The following is a 17,985-nucleotide window of genomic DNA, read 5'->3' on the forward strand; positions in this document are numbered from 1 at the left end:
GATGTATGGTTTGGACAGGACAATATTTGAAAAACACGTTACTCATGCATAGTTTAACATTTTGAGTTTACTTGCTTCATTCACGCGTGAAATTCGTGTAATTATGGGAGTTGCTTTTTCAATTCAATTTATATAGCGCTTTTCTAAGTTGTTTAAGTGTTTCAAAGCAGCTTTAAATTAATAGATGCAGGAAAAAACACAGAAAAATCATAAAACATAAGCAGCAGAATGTAACATATGTGGGTGCTAAATTAAGCTAATGTCAGCTGACTCCCTAGGGGTAAACCCCCCCTAGGAGAAAAACCCTGTGGGCGAAAAGTCCTAGGAGGGGAAAAGTCTAAAGTCTCGTTGGAAATGATTGACATGGATTTTGTTAAGATGGTAGATTTGCTTTATTTTATGTGCTATGGAAGGCTGAAAATATTTTAATTCCTGTTCCTGTAAAATACAAAGATGTCGCTGTACGAGACAATGTTTTTTTTGCCTCCGCCCGCTTCACGTCACTTCTAGAGAAAGCTCCTGATTGGTTAGTGCGGTGCCAATTTCTGCCAAAGTTCAGATTTTTCCACTTGTGCGATTCTAACGAATCACACGTCCATGCTCGAATTGCTCAATTTGTGCAGCGTTATTCGTGCCAAAAAAATCCAGATAATTTACTCACCACCATTTCATCCAAAATGTCGATGTCTTTCTTTATTAAGTCGAGAAGAAATTATGTTTTTTTGAGGAAAACATTCCAGGATTTTTCTCATTTTAATGAACTTTAATGAGAAAAATTAAAGTCCATTAAAATGGACCCCAACACTTACCAGTTTTAATGCAGTTTAAAATTACTGTTTCAAAGGACTCTAAATGATCCCAAACGAGGCATAAGGGTCCTATCTAGCGAAACGATTGTCATTTTTGTCAAGAAAAATAAAAAATATGCACTTTTAAACCATAACTTTTCGTCTATCTCCGGTCCTGTGACGCGCCAGCGCGACCTCACGTAATTGCGCAATGCCATGGAAAGGTCAGGTGTTACATATATGAAACGCACATTTGCGGACCATTCTAAACAATAAACGGACACAAAGACATTAATTAGTATCATTCCACATACAACAACGTTGGAACGTTCCTCTTTCTCCACACTTGTAAACGCTGGGGCGTAGTTTCGCATACGTCATCCGTGACCTCTTGACGTGATGACGCATTGCGTGAGGTCGTGCTGGAGCGTTACAGGACCGGAGATAGACAAGAAGTTGTGGTTTAAAAGTGCATATATATATATATATATATATATATATATATATTTTTTTAAATGACAATCGTTTCACTAGATAAGACCCTTATGCCTTGTTTGAGGTCGTTAAGAGTCCTTTGAAACTGTAATTTTAAACTGCATCAAAACTGTTAAGTGTTGGGGTCCATTAAAGTCCATTAAAATGAGAAAAATCCTGGAATGTTTTCCTCAAAAAACATAATTTCTTCTCAACTAAACAAAGAAAGACATCAACATGGTGGCGAGTAAATTATCTGGATTTTTTTTTTTTAAGAAAATTGACTAATCCTTTAACATGTAAATCACTCGCATTTAAAGCTTCTTCCACGTCTGATTTGAACGCACCATTAAAGTTGTCGAAATGAAGTCCTTGTAAATGAAGCAACATATAACTATAAATACATTGATATATTTATGGTTGGAAAAGTACAAAATATCTTCATGGAACATGATCTTTACTTAATATCCTAAAGATTTTTGGCATAAAAAAATTAATAATTTTAACCCATAATAAAATGTATTGTTGGCTATTGTTACAAATATACCCATGCTACTTATAACTGGTTTTGTGGTCCAGGGTCACATTTATGCATTTGGCAAATGTTTTTATCCAAAGTGACTTGCAGTGCATTACAAGGTATACATTTTTATCAGTAGGTGTGTGAATCTTGACAACAATCTTTGTTGTTAAACCTCAGATGCAAAAATGCCTTAAAGTTTGTATCTGAACAGAAGCCACAAAAAACAACTCCATATCCAAACACTACAGACAAACAAACCTAGTCTTGTGAAAACATGCCACAGGTCTTTACAAACACACCTAAAAATAGCTCGAGTGGTTTGGGTAGAAAGTAAGGAGTATGTTTATACTTGTGTGTGTCAACAATACCTACAGTAATAGCCGTCACACTGAACAAAATATAAACATGTCAGCAAATGCCTCTAGCTTATACTACATGAAAAAAAACATTTTCAGGTCATTTAAAGGAAACAATTTTAATAAATTGATTAAATCATTCAAATAATAACATTGCAAGGTGTACTGGAGGTAGTCAGCTAATCAATGAAAAGTCAAATAACAGCATGTTAAAAATAGTGTCCTTTTACACAATGTTTTGTCAAAGACACCACAGCAATAACCAGACAGTCATTACCACAAAATCCTGCATATATGCTATCATTACACACAATAGAAAAATACAGAGGTGTAACTTTACACTGACATAATCAACCACCATCACAAACCACACATGACTCATTTAAGACATTGACTAAAGACCTCAATGATTTATTAGCAAACAACACGTGTTGCGTTACTATTTCTGTGTTACTTCATTGCCATTATAAACATGATTGTTCTTTACGACGCTGGCTCCCTTTCAAATGTTTTCTTGTCTTATGCATCAGTAGTAGCGGAGCAAATGCATTTCATTATAGCCCAAACAAGCCCACAGAGAGCTTGATAAAGTGTTTATCGGTAGGTCATTCATAAAAACAAGACGTTTTGCTATTAGGGCCTATTTTTGAGCACTGCGGTCTCAGAGTCAACCTCCTACGGGCTAACATACATAAAAAACTTCTCTCAAACACCCAAATATACATGGCGTACTGACTGTTCCCTAAGAAAAACGTATAAACGTGTATTTTCTGAAACAGATCAGAACATTTTCTCACAGGTTTAAAAATAATGGAAAATTACGGCACGTATTGTGAATGATTTTGTTGGGGTAAGGACAAACAGCAGGGTTTGAGCAATGGAGTCATCTATATAACATTTTTGTATCTGTGCAATAATATAAATTAAAGATATCTACTGTTAATGTAAATGTTACTTTTATTGCATAAATGTTAGTGGGTTATAGCCTATATACATAAAATTCATGGATAACTTAATCATCTGGGATATTTTCAACATTCTTGAATTCCTGCTTTGAACGGCAATGCACAAATTAAACAAACCACTGTAAAGCCATTGACTCTAAAACATCCTGGGTTATTTTCAAGCCAGCGTTGGCTCAAAAAGGGACAAATCAAGGGGCAAACTTACAATCCAACACGGAAGTGACTTAAACTGCTATTCATCGACTGGCCACTAGAGGCAGGCCCCAAAAGGGAGTCAATTGCCATAGACCCCCATGTTAAAATACCCAACTTTACAGCAGAAATTAATGTGTTTACAGCCTGGTACAAAAAGTGTACATACCATAGACATTATATACGTAGATGCCTCATGACGTGGTGGAATGTAATCCAGCGTCACCGCCATATTGGTTAGGTCTCCTCACTATATGCTACCACCAGAGTCGATCAGTGTCAACGGAGAGCAAGCAACTTTACCCTAATTTTCGGCAGTTTACGGTTGCAATAACCAGATCACATGGGATTACCCTTTACCAGTAAGATTGAACAATAATTTTTGGTTATTTTACCATTTCTAATATTATGTCATCGTAACTAACGTAACCTGTGTGTAACCAAACAGTGTAAAAATCCGGTAAAAATGTAGGAAGTTATGATTATTGTAGTTGGGGATACACCTTCTTCAGTAGAAATAAATGCAGGGGTGGCACATTGGGGACCCATCCAAGATGGTGGCCATGCCGATACGTCAGCGTCAGTCTATGGCGTCTATGTATATAACGTCTATGCCGCCTACTATTGGCCTTAAAATGCTCTTCACAAGGTGATGTCATTGTCACAGATATTGTTTACAGTCTATGTGATAAACAACCCAGCATAGGTTAAATTCAACGATATCTCATGAGAATTCGTACATATTTTACGAGTTGGCTAATTCCTACGACCACATTTGTAAGTTTTGGTACGATTTGCCTTGACCCCTGTGATGTTGGGATATGGTTCGTTCAGTTTTATTGTTGTTTCTTCATGAGAATCGTAAAATTTTGCACGATTAACTTCGTATGAATTGATACAATTTATCCAACTCGTAAAATTTCTCGTGAGATTAGGCTGGTTAAGTTGGGTTAATCCTTTTTTGACCCAAGGCTGGCTTGAAAATAAGCCAGAAGTTTTTACAGTGATGTAGACGAGTTACAAAATCAGCTTTGAAGGTATCTGACCTCAATACACACACACTTGGCTCTGAATAAATCCACCCTATTGATCTAAAACTTATACCCTTGACCTACCTTTTGACTCTTTCATGCTGCTGTGATGCATTGTGGGAGCTCTGTATCATAATGTTTGTGGGCTAGCGGCAGATGTCAACACAGGCCTGCTTTAAAGGTCAACTGTGATAAACTGTAAGAGGGCTGAACACTGTTTTCATGCCGTGAGGTTGAATGAGGCTATGACCTCGATATGTAAATAAGGCCATAAAATTCAAGATAGGGATGCAAATTTTTTGAATTTTAAAGGCTGGAAACCTTTAATGGGAATTATATATATGGAAAATAATGGATATATATGGGAATTAATGGGAATATATGGGAATTAACGGAAATAAATGGGAATTAACGGATATAAATGGAAATTATCGGATACAAATGGAAATTATAGGATATAAATGGGGATTAATGGATATATATGGCAATTAACAGATATATGGAATTTAACGGGAATATATCGGAATTAATGGGAATATATGGGAATTAATGGGAATATATGGGAATTAACGGAAATATATGGAAATTAACGGAAATATATGGGAATTAACGGATATAAATGGAAATTATAGGATATAAATGGGAATTAATGGATAAATTTGGCAATTAACAGATATATTGAATTAATGGGAATATATGGGAATTAACGGATATTAACGGAAAATTGCCTATAACAGGCAACGTAAATGTGGTTAAAAATTTTTTACAGCATTATTTAGTTTAAAACAACAAGATTTAATGCAATTTCTACCCTGCACACTCCTGTCACATGCACACAGCAGACTTCACTAAAAGGATTTCTGATCAAATAAATGCAGGCTTGATGAGCACAAGTATCAGCATTCTTTGATAAATAAAAAGTTAAAAAAGAACAGATTTATAAAAACAAAGAAAATGTATTTAAAATAAAAATATTTTGTAACAATACAAACTATTGTTCAAAAGTTTGGGGTAATTTTTTTTCTTTAATTTTTTTTTACTTCATTTTAAACATTTGTATTACCTTGCATGCATGTTTGCTTATGACCAAACTAAATGTTTATTTATAAATTTCCCAAAATTTTCAAATAATTCCCCAAAAATCATTTTAAACTTCCAATCTGGAATATTTCCAAAATTCCCCAGATTAAGTTCCCATGAAAAGTTTCTGGAAATGTACCCAGATACTTCCCTTTTGTAACCCTACACTGTAAAAAAATTCCGTAGAAATTGCAGCTGAGTTGCCGGTAACTTACCGTAGATTTAAATGTATGTTATTTACTGGCAACATTTTGTTCAAAGTTAAATGAACATTTAACATTTACAAGTCTTTGTCTTTATAGAGTAAAACTAAAAAAACAGCATCAAGCAAAACATTCTGGGAAACAAAATCTGAAGCAAAAAACAGAAAAAGGTTGATGATGATTTCTGGTTCCCAGAATGCTTTGCATGAGGCAGTTATTGTATAGTTTTATTCTGTAAAGATAAAGACTTGTTAATATTTAAAATGTATTTAACTTTGAACAAACTCTTGCCAGTAAATAACATAAATTTAAATCTACGGTAAATTACCGGCAACCCAGCTGCGATAACATTGAAATTTCTACGGAATTTTTTTACAGTGTAGGTACAGATGTATACATTTGGGAACAATATGCACGTCTGAGGTACTAATTTGCACTCTTTGGGTCTAAAGCTGCTCCAGTGACAGCTGAGGTATATATTTTGGCCATTTTTTTAACCAAAGCTATACTGTAAAATGAAGTATTTCTTGTTTTTTGTTAGCTAAACTAAACACCAGCTATCTGCTTGCTTAGCTTATCTGGAGTCCAAAGGAGGACCAAGCGGACCCCGGCGCTCACGATACCAGAACTGGATAAGGATCAGAACATGCACAACATGTACAATATAACTCAAGAAAAATGAGTTTGCTTATACACACCGTAAACAGTGCCAGACTGTCTGAGTCACTGACGTGTTTCTTGCACACTCCAAAACTGTAACTTAAGAACTTAATGAAAAGCCAAACACATGAAGACAAAGTCTACAGTAAATTATCTCTTCAGATGCGATTCACGGGAAAATAATTTAGTTTAGTGCATCAGTCCTCTCGCATGAAATGCTCAGAAAGCAGAGGGATCATAAGGGTCAACGGCACGTGTTGTTCTTCTCGTGCCCTGTGTTTTACTGCTTTCATGACAATGTGGATCCATTTCAAAGATATAATGGAGAGAATGTTGACTGTGCTTGAAAATAAAGTATGCTATAAGTACTTCATCTATTCTTCTGGCTGCTGTTGATTTAAGTTAACAGCTTAACCAAAGGATGCAAGTCCTAACCGAACAACACTCACCGTGAAGTCATGGTTTGTGCAAACTGCTCGCCGTAAGTGAACAGGGCCAGTTAATCACACATGCCGAGATTGAAGGCAGAGATTTCTAGTTTGTGGGATTGTGCACATTCAAGTCGTAGATGTCTTGGAAAACCAGGACTTGATGTTGTTGGTGCATGCGGCTTAACCTAAATATTGGACAGAACCAAGCGTGCCGCACAAGCCCTGAAAAGTGAACCCAAAACATCTCGATCGCCCCCAGTGACTGGTCCCAGTATAGGTCATAAACCCCGCCTCCCATTGTGCAATAGCGAGGGGGCCTTGCTTTCATGGCTTAACTTCCTGCTCACTACTGCGCAGGACTGGTCCCGAAATCGCTACTGCGTAGACTCAAGACCCATGTCAGCGCCATATCGGGACACTGACGAACGGGCGCCATCCATCTTTTTTTACAGTATATGGACAGAAAACACCGCTGGGTTAAAATGGACCCAACTGCTAAGTCATTATGTCCCATGGTTGCTTAACGACAACCCAAAATTGGGTCATTTTTAACCCAGCGGTATGTTCTGTACAATATTTACCCATTATGGGTCAAAATAACCCAACCATTTTTAGAGTGTACCCTTTAAAAGTCTTAATATGTACCATTTAGGTATAAATATGTATGCATTTGGTACCAAAATGTAGATTTGAGATACTAAAATGAACTCTTTGGATTAATAGGTGAAATTTTTGAAATTTTCAGGGACCATATCTCACCCATGACTTTGTGCAGTGGCGTAGCAAGTCAGTCCCGGGCCCATATGCCAAAAAAATTACGGGCCCCCTTAAGCCAAAGCCCCCCCAACCTTGTTAACTGTGGCGCGCAGGTCTGTTAACAACATATACTTTTAATAAGGTAGTCAAATATTTTTACTTTACTTTTTTACTTTAAAGGGTAGATTTAAATAAAGAAAAACTAAATGTTTTGGGTAGTTTTTGACTCGAGACTAACTTCTCCGCCTTCTCTTTTCTCTTTAAGGCCCCACTTTTATGTTTATATTTGACATGTAGATAGCCGCTGTAGTAACCTCTCACACTGTGATTTCTTTATTTTTTTGGCGCGACAATGAGTCATGTAAAAAAAATGATGGCGTAGTAATTTACGGCAGCCGCGGAGTGCAAAAAATAAACGCAAACAAGAAATGACGGAGAAATTAGACATTATGGAAAAATAAGAAATCACTACACATGATATGCATACAAAAATATATTTATTGCAGCCACAAATAAAATTAAATTGAAATTTTTTTTAATTAAAAGCGTGGGCAGGCCCAGGGCCGGGCCCCCTATTGGCCCGGGCCCATTTGCACGTGCATACCCTGCATGCCCAGACGCTACGCCACTGACTTTGTGAAGAAACTGTGTAGTGTGTAGTAACAGTGTATGATGCTCATCATAACAACATGAAGCAGGGTTATGACACGTCTTACACACTGTGAACCCGGACAATTTGAATTCACTTAAAAAATTGGAGGAAAGTTGTTGCACTGAAAAAAAATTATGTGAACTAAAACAATAAAACATTTAACTTAAAGTGACACTCCACTTTTTGGAAAATATGCTAATTTTCTAGCTCTCCTAGAGTTAAAAATTAGATTTTTACCGTTTTGGAATCCATTCAGCTGATCTCCGGGTCTGGCGGTACCACTTTTAGCATAGCTTAGCATAATCCATTAAATCTGATTAGACCATTAGCATTGTGCCTAAAAAAAATAACCAAAGAGTTTCGATATTTTTCAACTAACTTGGTGCCGGTCACATTAAAATGTACTTAGCTGGGGACTATTTTTTGGGCACTATGTAATATTATTGCGCCTCCTGCAGTCATGGTATGACAGCAAAGTCCTTGATTATTACGCCAGAATAAGAGTATAGTTCCTAACCATATCTGCCTAGAAAATCACAACTTTTAATTTTCCGTCGGTCTTAGTACACGATGTAACTACAGAAGAGTCAAGTTTTAAATAGGTTATTTTTGGGTGTGACGCATATTTTCAACAAAAAGCAGAGTGTCCCTTTAAAAGTTCGAGTTTTTCCAAGATAATTCAGCAAGTTTATTCAACTCAATTTTAAGTATTTATCAGTTCTTATTTTGTGAAAAGCATAAATAATCAAAATATTCAGGTACAAAGAATTATATTTCTTACAACATGTACTGATAATTTACTTGAATGTTTGAGTATAGTAAATTGTATACACTTAAAAGTTAAATGTATAAGATTTTTTTAAGATATGTCCAATTATGTGATTATAATGTTTAGTAATAATAGTAATATTAAGTTATGTTTACATCATTGTTTAAGTAAAGACAATATCTGGGTCAACAGTGCAGAAAGTGGTAAAATTAGTTACAGGATCATCTGAAAGATGTTTAGGAATCACAAAAACCTCATCACAAATGTGACCTCCACAAAACCAGTCATTAGTAGAACAGGTTTATTTGTAACAATAGCCTTTAATACATCGTATGGGTCAAAATGGTTCATTTTTATGCCCAAAATCATTAGGATATTAAGTAAAGATTATGTTCCATGAAGATATTTTGTAAAATCATTAATAATATTTGTTGCTAAGGACTTCATTTGTACAACTTTAAAGGCGATTTTCTCAATATTTTCATTTTTTGGCACCCTCAGACTCCAGATTTTCAAATAGTTGTAACTTGACCAAATATCGTCCTATCCTAACAAACCATAAAGCACTGAAAAGCATATTTATTCAACTTATGACCGGGGGTCATAAATTTGCACAGTTGAAAAGTAACCTATAAACAATGCAGAATCTTAAAACGTTCTTAACATTTCCTTGCTTGCATTTCTCAAAATGCCATCATTCTCCAAGTTTAAATTAAATCCCAGAATTACAACGTGATCTCTGCAAAGTCTGGTACAATCCCTTAAACTGAGTCAATGACCATGAATGGTGTTCTGTATCCTAAAGCATCTGCCAAGAAAATGAAAGGCTGGAGAACAACCACAAGAAAAGTTGGCATCGGCCCGAGAAACGTGAAAAGCGGAGGTGCAAATGGTAGAAACTGAGCCAAGTACGTAACTGGGTAATAGCTGGCAGTTTCAGAAACTAGAGACATGAGTCTCAAGTGATCCAGATGCCTGCTTTAAACCGTAAATAGGCCTTATTAATGTATGAATGTTTTTATCCTCCATCACTTCATCATATGGTTTCTGTGGCCCACTTTGTGTTACAAAAAGTTGTTTGCTGCCATCATGTGGACAACTAAGCACAAACTGGAATAACACGTTGCAAAGTAAACCTTTTTCATATGTATCCTACAGATATTATTGTGCACACTGCGAGTCCTCATGAAAAAGCTTTGCCAAATCTATTACTTACATGTAAATTTATACACCTAAGCATCTTTCAGTATATTCAAGGTATACATTTGATCACTATATGATTTTCCTGGGATTCAAAACCAAGACCTTTGATGTGCTAAAATAAGTCAAGTTGTGCTTGACTTTCCTGCACAAATCCTGCAAAAATAGCCCATATACCCTCATTTCCTACATTAGTTTGCTAATATTGTCCACTTGAGTGAATTCGGACACTTCATTTGGCACGCAACTCACAGTGAAAGGGTCGATAAGTGCACTCGATAATGTCCAATATAATTTCGGACAACACTACAAATGGCTGTCCCCTTAAATAGTGCACTATTTAAGGGTGTAGGGAGCTGTGTGGGACTTACTTACACAACTATAGAGGGCACTGTTGTATCAGTTTGAGTAGACACAGACAATGGTTTTCTTAAAGGGACAGTTCACCTAAAATGAACATTTTGTCATCATTTGTCTCTCATGTGGTTACAAACCTGTATACATTACTTTGATCTGAACAGGAAGGGAGATATTTTACCACACCGTTCATTAGCCCCGTTTACTTTTATAGTAAAAAAAAATTTTATTATGGTGAATGAGGCTCATGACAGGGTTCCCACACCTTAGTTAACTTCAAATTCAAGGACCTTTCAATGACTTTCCAGGTTTAATACCCTCAAATTCAAGGAGAGAGCAAGGTTACATCGTGTTACCTTTTAAGATACATTGTTACAGTTCCCTTTCGAGGGAACTCGCGCTGCGTCACTGCGGTGACACTTTAGGGACGCCTCCAGTGCATCTGAATCTGTATATCAATTTCAACCAATGGTGAGGCTTAATGACAAAGACAGGGTGACGCGGGAGCCAGGAAGTATATCGCTATCTGAAATATACACGCCATTACAGGGACGCAGGAAGTATGGCAAGGGAGACGCAGCGTCTCGTTCCCTTCTCAGGGAACAACAGTTACATACGTAACCCGAGACGTTTTCATGTGTCAAACACAACTATGCAAAAAAGCATTTTGGTATGAATCAACATTGGCATACAGAAGATATAAGCATTTAAAGTGAACAGTTTGGCACATGTGCTTAAAAAGTCTAGAATTTTTATGATATTATCCTACACTACACAGGGAATAATATATATATTTTTTTCTTGCATAAAATAGATTCAAGCACTTTCAATGACCTGTATCTATGTATGCATATTTTCAAAAACGTCCCAGGGCCTTTAATTTCCCCCCCAGATTCAAAAACTTTCAAGGCTTTCAATGTGGAAACCCTGACTGTTGACGCATGTACGGGAAGTTCAACAGTGTATTGCAAAGTTCAGACCAAATCAATGAGCTTTTATTCATACATATGCAAAAATATATCATATTGACCAGTGTAACAGATTTCAGTAATAAAGCCCTTCATGATAAAGATTTGATTAAAAGAGAAAAACAAGCAGAAAATAAAAAATTACTTGTGCTGCACTGCATTACATAAACAATTGTTAATTAATAAGCCAAAAATTATAATTAAAGCAAAATGCAATATATATAAATAGTAACAGAGGTTGACCTCTTTATTCCAGTGTTAAAATATTGAGCAAGCACGGTATTGCACCAAATTATTATATAATAAAATCTTAATCACATGATAAATGGCGTTACTGTAAAAATATTAGCTTTGTGTTGATAAATATAATCAAGAGGCTAGCTGAAAATCCACTTCACTGAGTAGGTATAGATAAATAATCTGTTACATTGTATATATAAACATAATACATGATATAATATATGCAAATGTAAAACATTTTTTGGACATAATGTAAAATAAGTTGCTGTAATGATGAGTTGCTATAAACAATAAAGTTGAATTAGTTTAACTTACTTCAACTCATCACTAGTCAAGATAAAAAATTTAAGTTGAAATGACTTGTAAATTCAAGTTGATTATACTTAAAAATTGAAGTGCAAAATGTTTTTTACACTGTTGGTGTTATGTTGTTTATTAGATATCAGCCATCGTCAATTTGCATTTTGCACAGCCTAAACCTCAAAACATCACAGTACAAAAATCTTGTGAACATCAAATATGATTAAAATATTCAAATATTTAATAAACCAAATTCTTTGGTGTATGGGTTTAAAAACAAGCATTTGTTCAAATGCTGTGGAGTGGATGTGCATTGCATTCCTCTTCTCTGGGATGTTTCTCCTCACTGGTGGATCTTTCAGCTTTCTCACACTTTGAACCTCTTCACAAAATGACACAGCTTGAGCCCGCAGACTCCTGAGGTCTGGATTAACAATGAGAGACTGTTAGCATTGGTAATCTCACAGGTATATGGGTTACAATAAGTTTCCATTTATATCAGTTTATGCATTAGCTCAAATGACTGAACAAAAAGCACAGAGTATTTGGTCATCTTTGTTAAAGGGATAGTTCACTTTAAAATGAAAATTCTGTCATCATTTACTCATCCTCATGTTGTTCTAAATCTGTATGAATTTATTTTTTCTGATGAACACAAAAGAAGATATTTTGAGAAATGATGGTAAACACACAGCAGTAAGTGACCATAGACTTCCATAGTAGGGAAAAAATATTTTGGAAGTATTGTGATATTGACTAAGAAAATATTTTGATAAATGATGGTAAGCACACAGTTGACGGCACCCATTAAATTCCATCATATTTTTTTATTCCTACTATGGAAGTATATGGTCACTTACTGCTGTGTGTTTACCATCATTTCTCAAAATATCTTCTTTTGTGTTCATCAGAAAAAAGAAATTCATACAGGTTTAGAACAACATGAGGATAAGTAAATGATGAAAGAATTTTCATTTTAAAGTGAACTATACCTTTGTTTGTTCAAGTAAAATAATGCTAAGAGATATTCTTGATTTAACCCTTTAACTGCGACCCCTTTTTGAGTGTGGAGGTAAAACGGTGATGTGCAACTTCAAATTAACTCTTTCCCTGCCATTGATGAGTTATCTCATCAATTAAGAGAAAATTTTTGCATAAAAAACGTGTTTCTGAAATTTTTTTATGTTAATGTGCAATACCGCAATAATCCATTTACCCAATTCATGAAAAAAACTGAAGCCAAAACGTTATTAACTAATTTTAAACTCTTTGCATGTTTTAATAATCGTTCTGAATCTGATCTCTAACAAAATTCCTTCACAAAAATGCAATTAATTCCGCTTTTTACAATTTAAAAAAGAAAAAAAAGAGAAAAATACCCATATTTTAGAGTTTATAAGCAGAGAAAAAAATATAGATAGGATGAAACTTTTTTCCCCATTTTGTTTGTTTGTTTATTGTTTCTTTGAAAGCAGAGGGTCTGTTCTTTCATTTGATTTAGTTGTATGTTTATATATTTTTAGAAGAAAATTTTACCGTAAGCCACTTGGGTGAAACTTTTGTGAAAATCACAAAAAATGCTGGCGGGCAATTTTTCAAAAAAGTGAATTAGTTAATATAACTCGGGCATTATTTGGTCTAGAAGCAAAATCTTGGTCTCTTTTTAAAGAAGACACTTTTTCACTGAAGTGTTTGGAGTTTTTAAATGAGAAATAGTTACAGCAATTAAAAAAAATCATAAGTAAAAATAATGCAATAAAGTATGTATTTATATTTAAAAACATAAAAATGACTCCCAAAAACTACAGAAAAAAAGCTACAAGTATTAACTAGTTCTGATCCAAATTTAAGTTAAAATCACAAAAAAATAAGGTTTCTGTAACACTTTTAGTGGTTTTACCAACAACGGCCACTAGGTGTCAACGGTTTGCTGCATACGGTAATCATATCACATATGAATAAATGACTGTCACTTACAGTATTTCCCTGTATTCAGTTTCTGCGTTCAAGTGTTCACGTATTTACATTACAACAACCCAAGAATATCAGTCAAACTTGCTAACACACACTCATACAGGGTAAAACCAAACCCTATTCATTCACCAATCAGACCCGATCGTTTCTCTCCTCTCTCTCATCTCATTTGCGGCGTTCCGCTGTCACTCGCGTGACGTATAACAAGGCGGCAGACCTAAACACAGTCGTTTACTTGGTGGATCTGGAGCGGATCAAAAAAGAGAGGATAAACGAGTGTCACCGTGGAAAATCCTGGTGGCGACGGAGAAAGTGAAGATGCAACAACATTGGTTTCGAAAAAAGGCAAGGAAATTATTTACCTCAGGCTCCGGACGTTTCTAAATCGGAAGGCTGCAACCTCAGGAGGTCGCATGCAGGCTGTATACGTCATCAAGCCTGGTTCATTTGAGTCAACGGAGCATTACATTCGCAAGTCATTAACATACTTCAACAATTTATTATTAACTAAAAATATTAGTCATCTTTATAACGTTAATTGTTAATATTCTGAAATTAGACAGTCTTTATGATGCGCAGTTTAGAAATGCGACCTCCAGAGAGGCTGCAGCCTTCACATTGAGAAACGGCCTCTTTGCGTTCCCCATTAGAAAGGGTTTTTCGCACGAGGGGAACATTGTTACATGTCTGCGTTTCTCTCTGATGCCTCAAAATGTTGATCTTTTAGTCTTTTAAAGGTTTAACGTTAGTGTTTTTAAAGTTTTAAGGTTGGCCAGTTTGATAGTACAAAAAGCACAGGTGCAATTTAACAGCTAACAAATTTTAAATTATTCTAAATTTTAAGGGGTCTAAAATAAGAAAAAGAGACTTTTAAGAAACGTTATTATAACTGAAAGTCCTGTAGCACATTTTTTAGTTAAGTGCATAATAGATGTTTTTGTTAAAATAAAGAGAATCGGGTGAGAGAATCGGGATCTCAATTCCCATGGAAAAAATCGGGATTCACATTTTAGCTTGAATCGTGCAGCCCTACTGTCACTGCATTAATATTATTAATAATGCAAAAAGGTTTTTAATATATGAAAACTACAATCTTAGAGCTTTCCAATGATATATAGATTGTCAAGATTTTTTATTATAATGAAGATATTATAATAATAATTATAAAACGGGCAGTTCTGGTTCTTCATTTTGATTGGTTGAAACGCGTTCTAAGCCGTGATCAAATACACCGGTAACCTCACGGTTCAGACCACATTACATAAGTATCACTGCGCCACTGTTGCTGCGTACTGATTTATGAAAATAAACACCAGTGTCTAAAAATCATATTTTTAATTTGTCTACAATTGCACAATTAATGGCGATATCCTGATAACCGACAATAAATATTGTTGAGTCATCTCGTCGATAAAGAGAAAACGTTGTCTGAGGATTTTATAACTCAAGTTCATACGTCCGCTATTATCCACTGGGTGGCGATCTTATCCAACTTAAACGTTTTTTGTTTGTTTTTGTTTGAAAGCGGATGGTCTGTTCTTTCATTTGATATTTTATGTTGATTTAAAGAAGATAATTTTTCTGCAAGGCATTAAACCAAAACTGGGTGGCAACTTAAAAAAAATAAAAAAACACTGACATAAAGAGTTCAGAATGCTTCCAAGCATATTTGATCATCACTTCAACAGTTGCACGATATAAATGTTAATGTTTAAATTAGATGAATGGTGATTTATAAAATAAAACACCACAGTCTTAAATCATATTTTCATTGTGTCTTTGCTGCATCTGTGTTGGTTGGGAACTGCGCTCTGTTTCAGTCACACTTGATTCTGAGGAACTACTTTGTTTGGCGGAAGAGTAATATTTGTACTAATATAATTACAACTTATTTCTGTTTTATTTAATAAAATCCTGCTAACGTTATGCATATGAAGTAACCGTTTTATAAACGCAATAATCCCCTCGAAGCAGTGGGGTTACAGTGCATTTTATAACAGCTAAGGGGTTTTAGGCACTCCGCTTCACGTCACGTATAAAATGCACTGGTAACCCACTGCTTCTTGGGGTTTATTGCTTTATTAATATGTATTCCTCCGGGTTCAGTGACATTCAACAAAATGACTGTCACTATATAATGTCTATCATCAAATGGTCCTAAAATATGAAAACTACTTTCTTAGGGCTTTCCAACAATATATAGTTTGTTAAGATTATGTCAGGTTCATAGGACATTGGTGTAATAAATATATAATCCTTCGTATTCCTATGGGGTCACTATATAATTTCCTTAAAATATGGCCATTTATTTATAAATAAACTTCATTCTTAGAGCTTTCCAACAAAATAGTTTATCATAATAAACATGAAATGTAATAATAAATATGTAACGAAACCTTGGGCCCCCCTGTTGGCCGTGACATTTTAGAAAATGACTCTTCCTACATCATTCTTTTTGCAAAATAGTGATGACATTTAAAAACCTCAACCTTAGAGTTTTCCAACAATATATAGTTTGACTAAGAAATGATTGTTTTAAATATGTAATGCAAACCCTCACACATCTGCTTACATGAGAGATCATAAAATACCTCTCAAGCGGTGCATCGTTGTGTTTCATCCTCTTGATGGCGCTGTGGTCGTTCTCCTCTGCAAATATTGTGGGGCTGCTGACGTGGCCTTCACTACGTCCGTTTGCATCTTCATTCAGCATCTGGATGATAACAATATGAAAACATTTACAGAGCATAAGCTAACTAATACTAATACTGGTTAGTAATACTAACTAACTTAACCGACCATGGTTCTTTTCATTCCACGAGTTTGTCGGAGATCTGGAGTGTTTTGGCAGTCAGGATCCGATCTGATGGGTGGTCTTCTGAGTTCATCTCGTCTATGCACCACCGTGGTCTTTGTTTTCAGCTGCCTGAGATGAAAAACAAAACATTTGTCATCAACTGAACCACAAACACATTAAAATCACCTAGTTAATTCAGATTCAGGATATCATATACATAAAGTTACTGAACCTAAACATGAGCCTGATAAAAAATGCTTGTTTATAAGAAAGGATGTCAGATGCACTTTAATTCTTAACATTAGTCCTCTAAATCAAATCAATAGTGGAGACATCGCATCAACATGTGAAGAAAATATGCATGCATTATCTGGCAAAGTAAAATGAAGTCTCAGCCTCCATGAGAGACGCTCAGTTTTGTCACAAGGCTCCGGGTGCGTCCACCTCATGTCACCAGCGCCATCGATTGACCAACTCGTGCTCGACAACAAGTTTGACTTGCGTTTAAATAATCTGCTTTGTCTAACACAGTTCATCGACCGTAAGGCATTCCCAAAAATCACATTTATTATTATTGGACATTTTATAAAAAAGGATGTATTATTATTATCATCATTACCGTATCACTGAATTATCAGTGTTGATTTCTGTGCATAGGAAATTTGGAAGGCTCGCTCTTAAGTTTCAACAGGATTTTAGGGGGCATACTTTTGTGGTTTTGTTTTGAGTCAATAATCATTGACATTAAGATTACCGGTATGCAACAACTGAAAATAAGCTCGGGGATCATATTTCCAAACCACAAGTAATAGCAAAATAACATGATGCCATATTGATAACAGGAATCTGATAGCGCTTCATGTAAGGAAACGATTACATTTGCATTACAGATAATCATGGAGTACAAAATAAGAATAGGAAACTGTCACGTGACTCGGATCAGTGACTCGGAGTCAGTAAAGTATATATGAAAACGAAAGAATAATGAAGTCCTTTAATCATTAAAGTGGTATAAAATATACATTTTACTGCATGGGGCTTTTGAAATGTTAAACATGCTGTAACTTTCAAAACTTAAAACTTTCCACACTGTTAGGAAAAAAGTGGTGAAAACATGCACCCCCGGTCACCATATGGTACAGATGTGTACACATTTGGCACCAATATGTACCTCTCAGGAACTAATATTTACGAACACTGTACCCGTGACAGCTGTGGTACATATTTTCACATTTTTTGACAGTGCACACAGGCACAGTTGTTCACAAA

At 35.4% G+C, this 17,985-nt stretch overlaps 1 protein-coding gene across 1 annotated transcript in view; it reads right to left on the reverse strand.

The window, feature by feature from the left end:
• Positions 1–11,416: 11,416 nt before the first annotated feature.
• Positions 11,417–17,985, reverse strand: part of arhgef39 (Rho guanine nucleotide exchange factor (GEF) 39) — a 65,301-nt gene continuing 58,732 nt past the window's right edge. The window contains exons 10-12 of the mRNA XM_065290127.2: positions 16,719–16,845; positions 16,511–16,632; positions 11,417–12,369 (exon numbers count right to left, since the gene is read on the reverse strand). Coding sequence (XP_065146199.1) covers positions 12,330–12,369; positions 16,511–16,632; positions 16,719–16,845 — 289 coding nt within the window. The 3' untranslated portion in view covers positions 11,417–12,329. The remainder of the gene's footprint in view (positions 12,370–16,510; positions 16,633–16,718; positions 16,846–17,985) is intronic.

The sequence above is a fragment of the Paramisgurnus dabryanus genome, chromosome 1 (assembly GCF_030506205.2).
Source record: "Paramisgurnus dabryanus chromosome 1, PD_genome_1.1, whole genome shotgun sequence".
In the NCBI taxonomy this organism is placed as follows: domain Eukaryota; kingdom Metazoa; phylum Chordata; class Actinopteri; order Cypriniformes; family Cobitidae; genus Paramisgurnus; species Paramisgurnus dabryanus.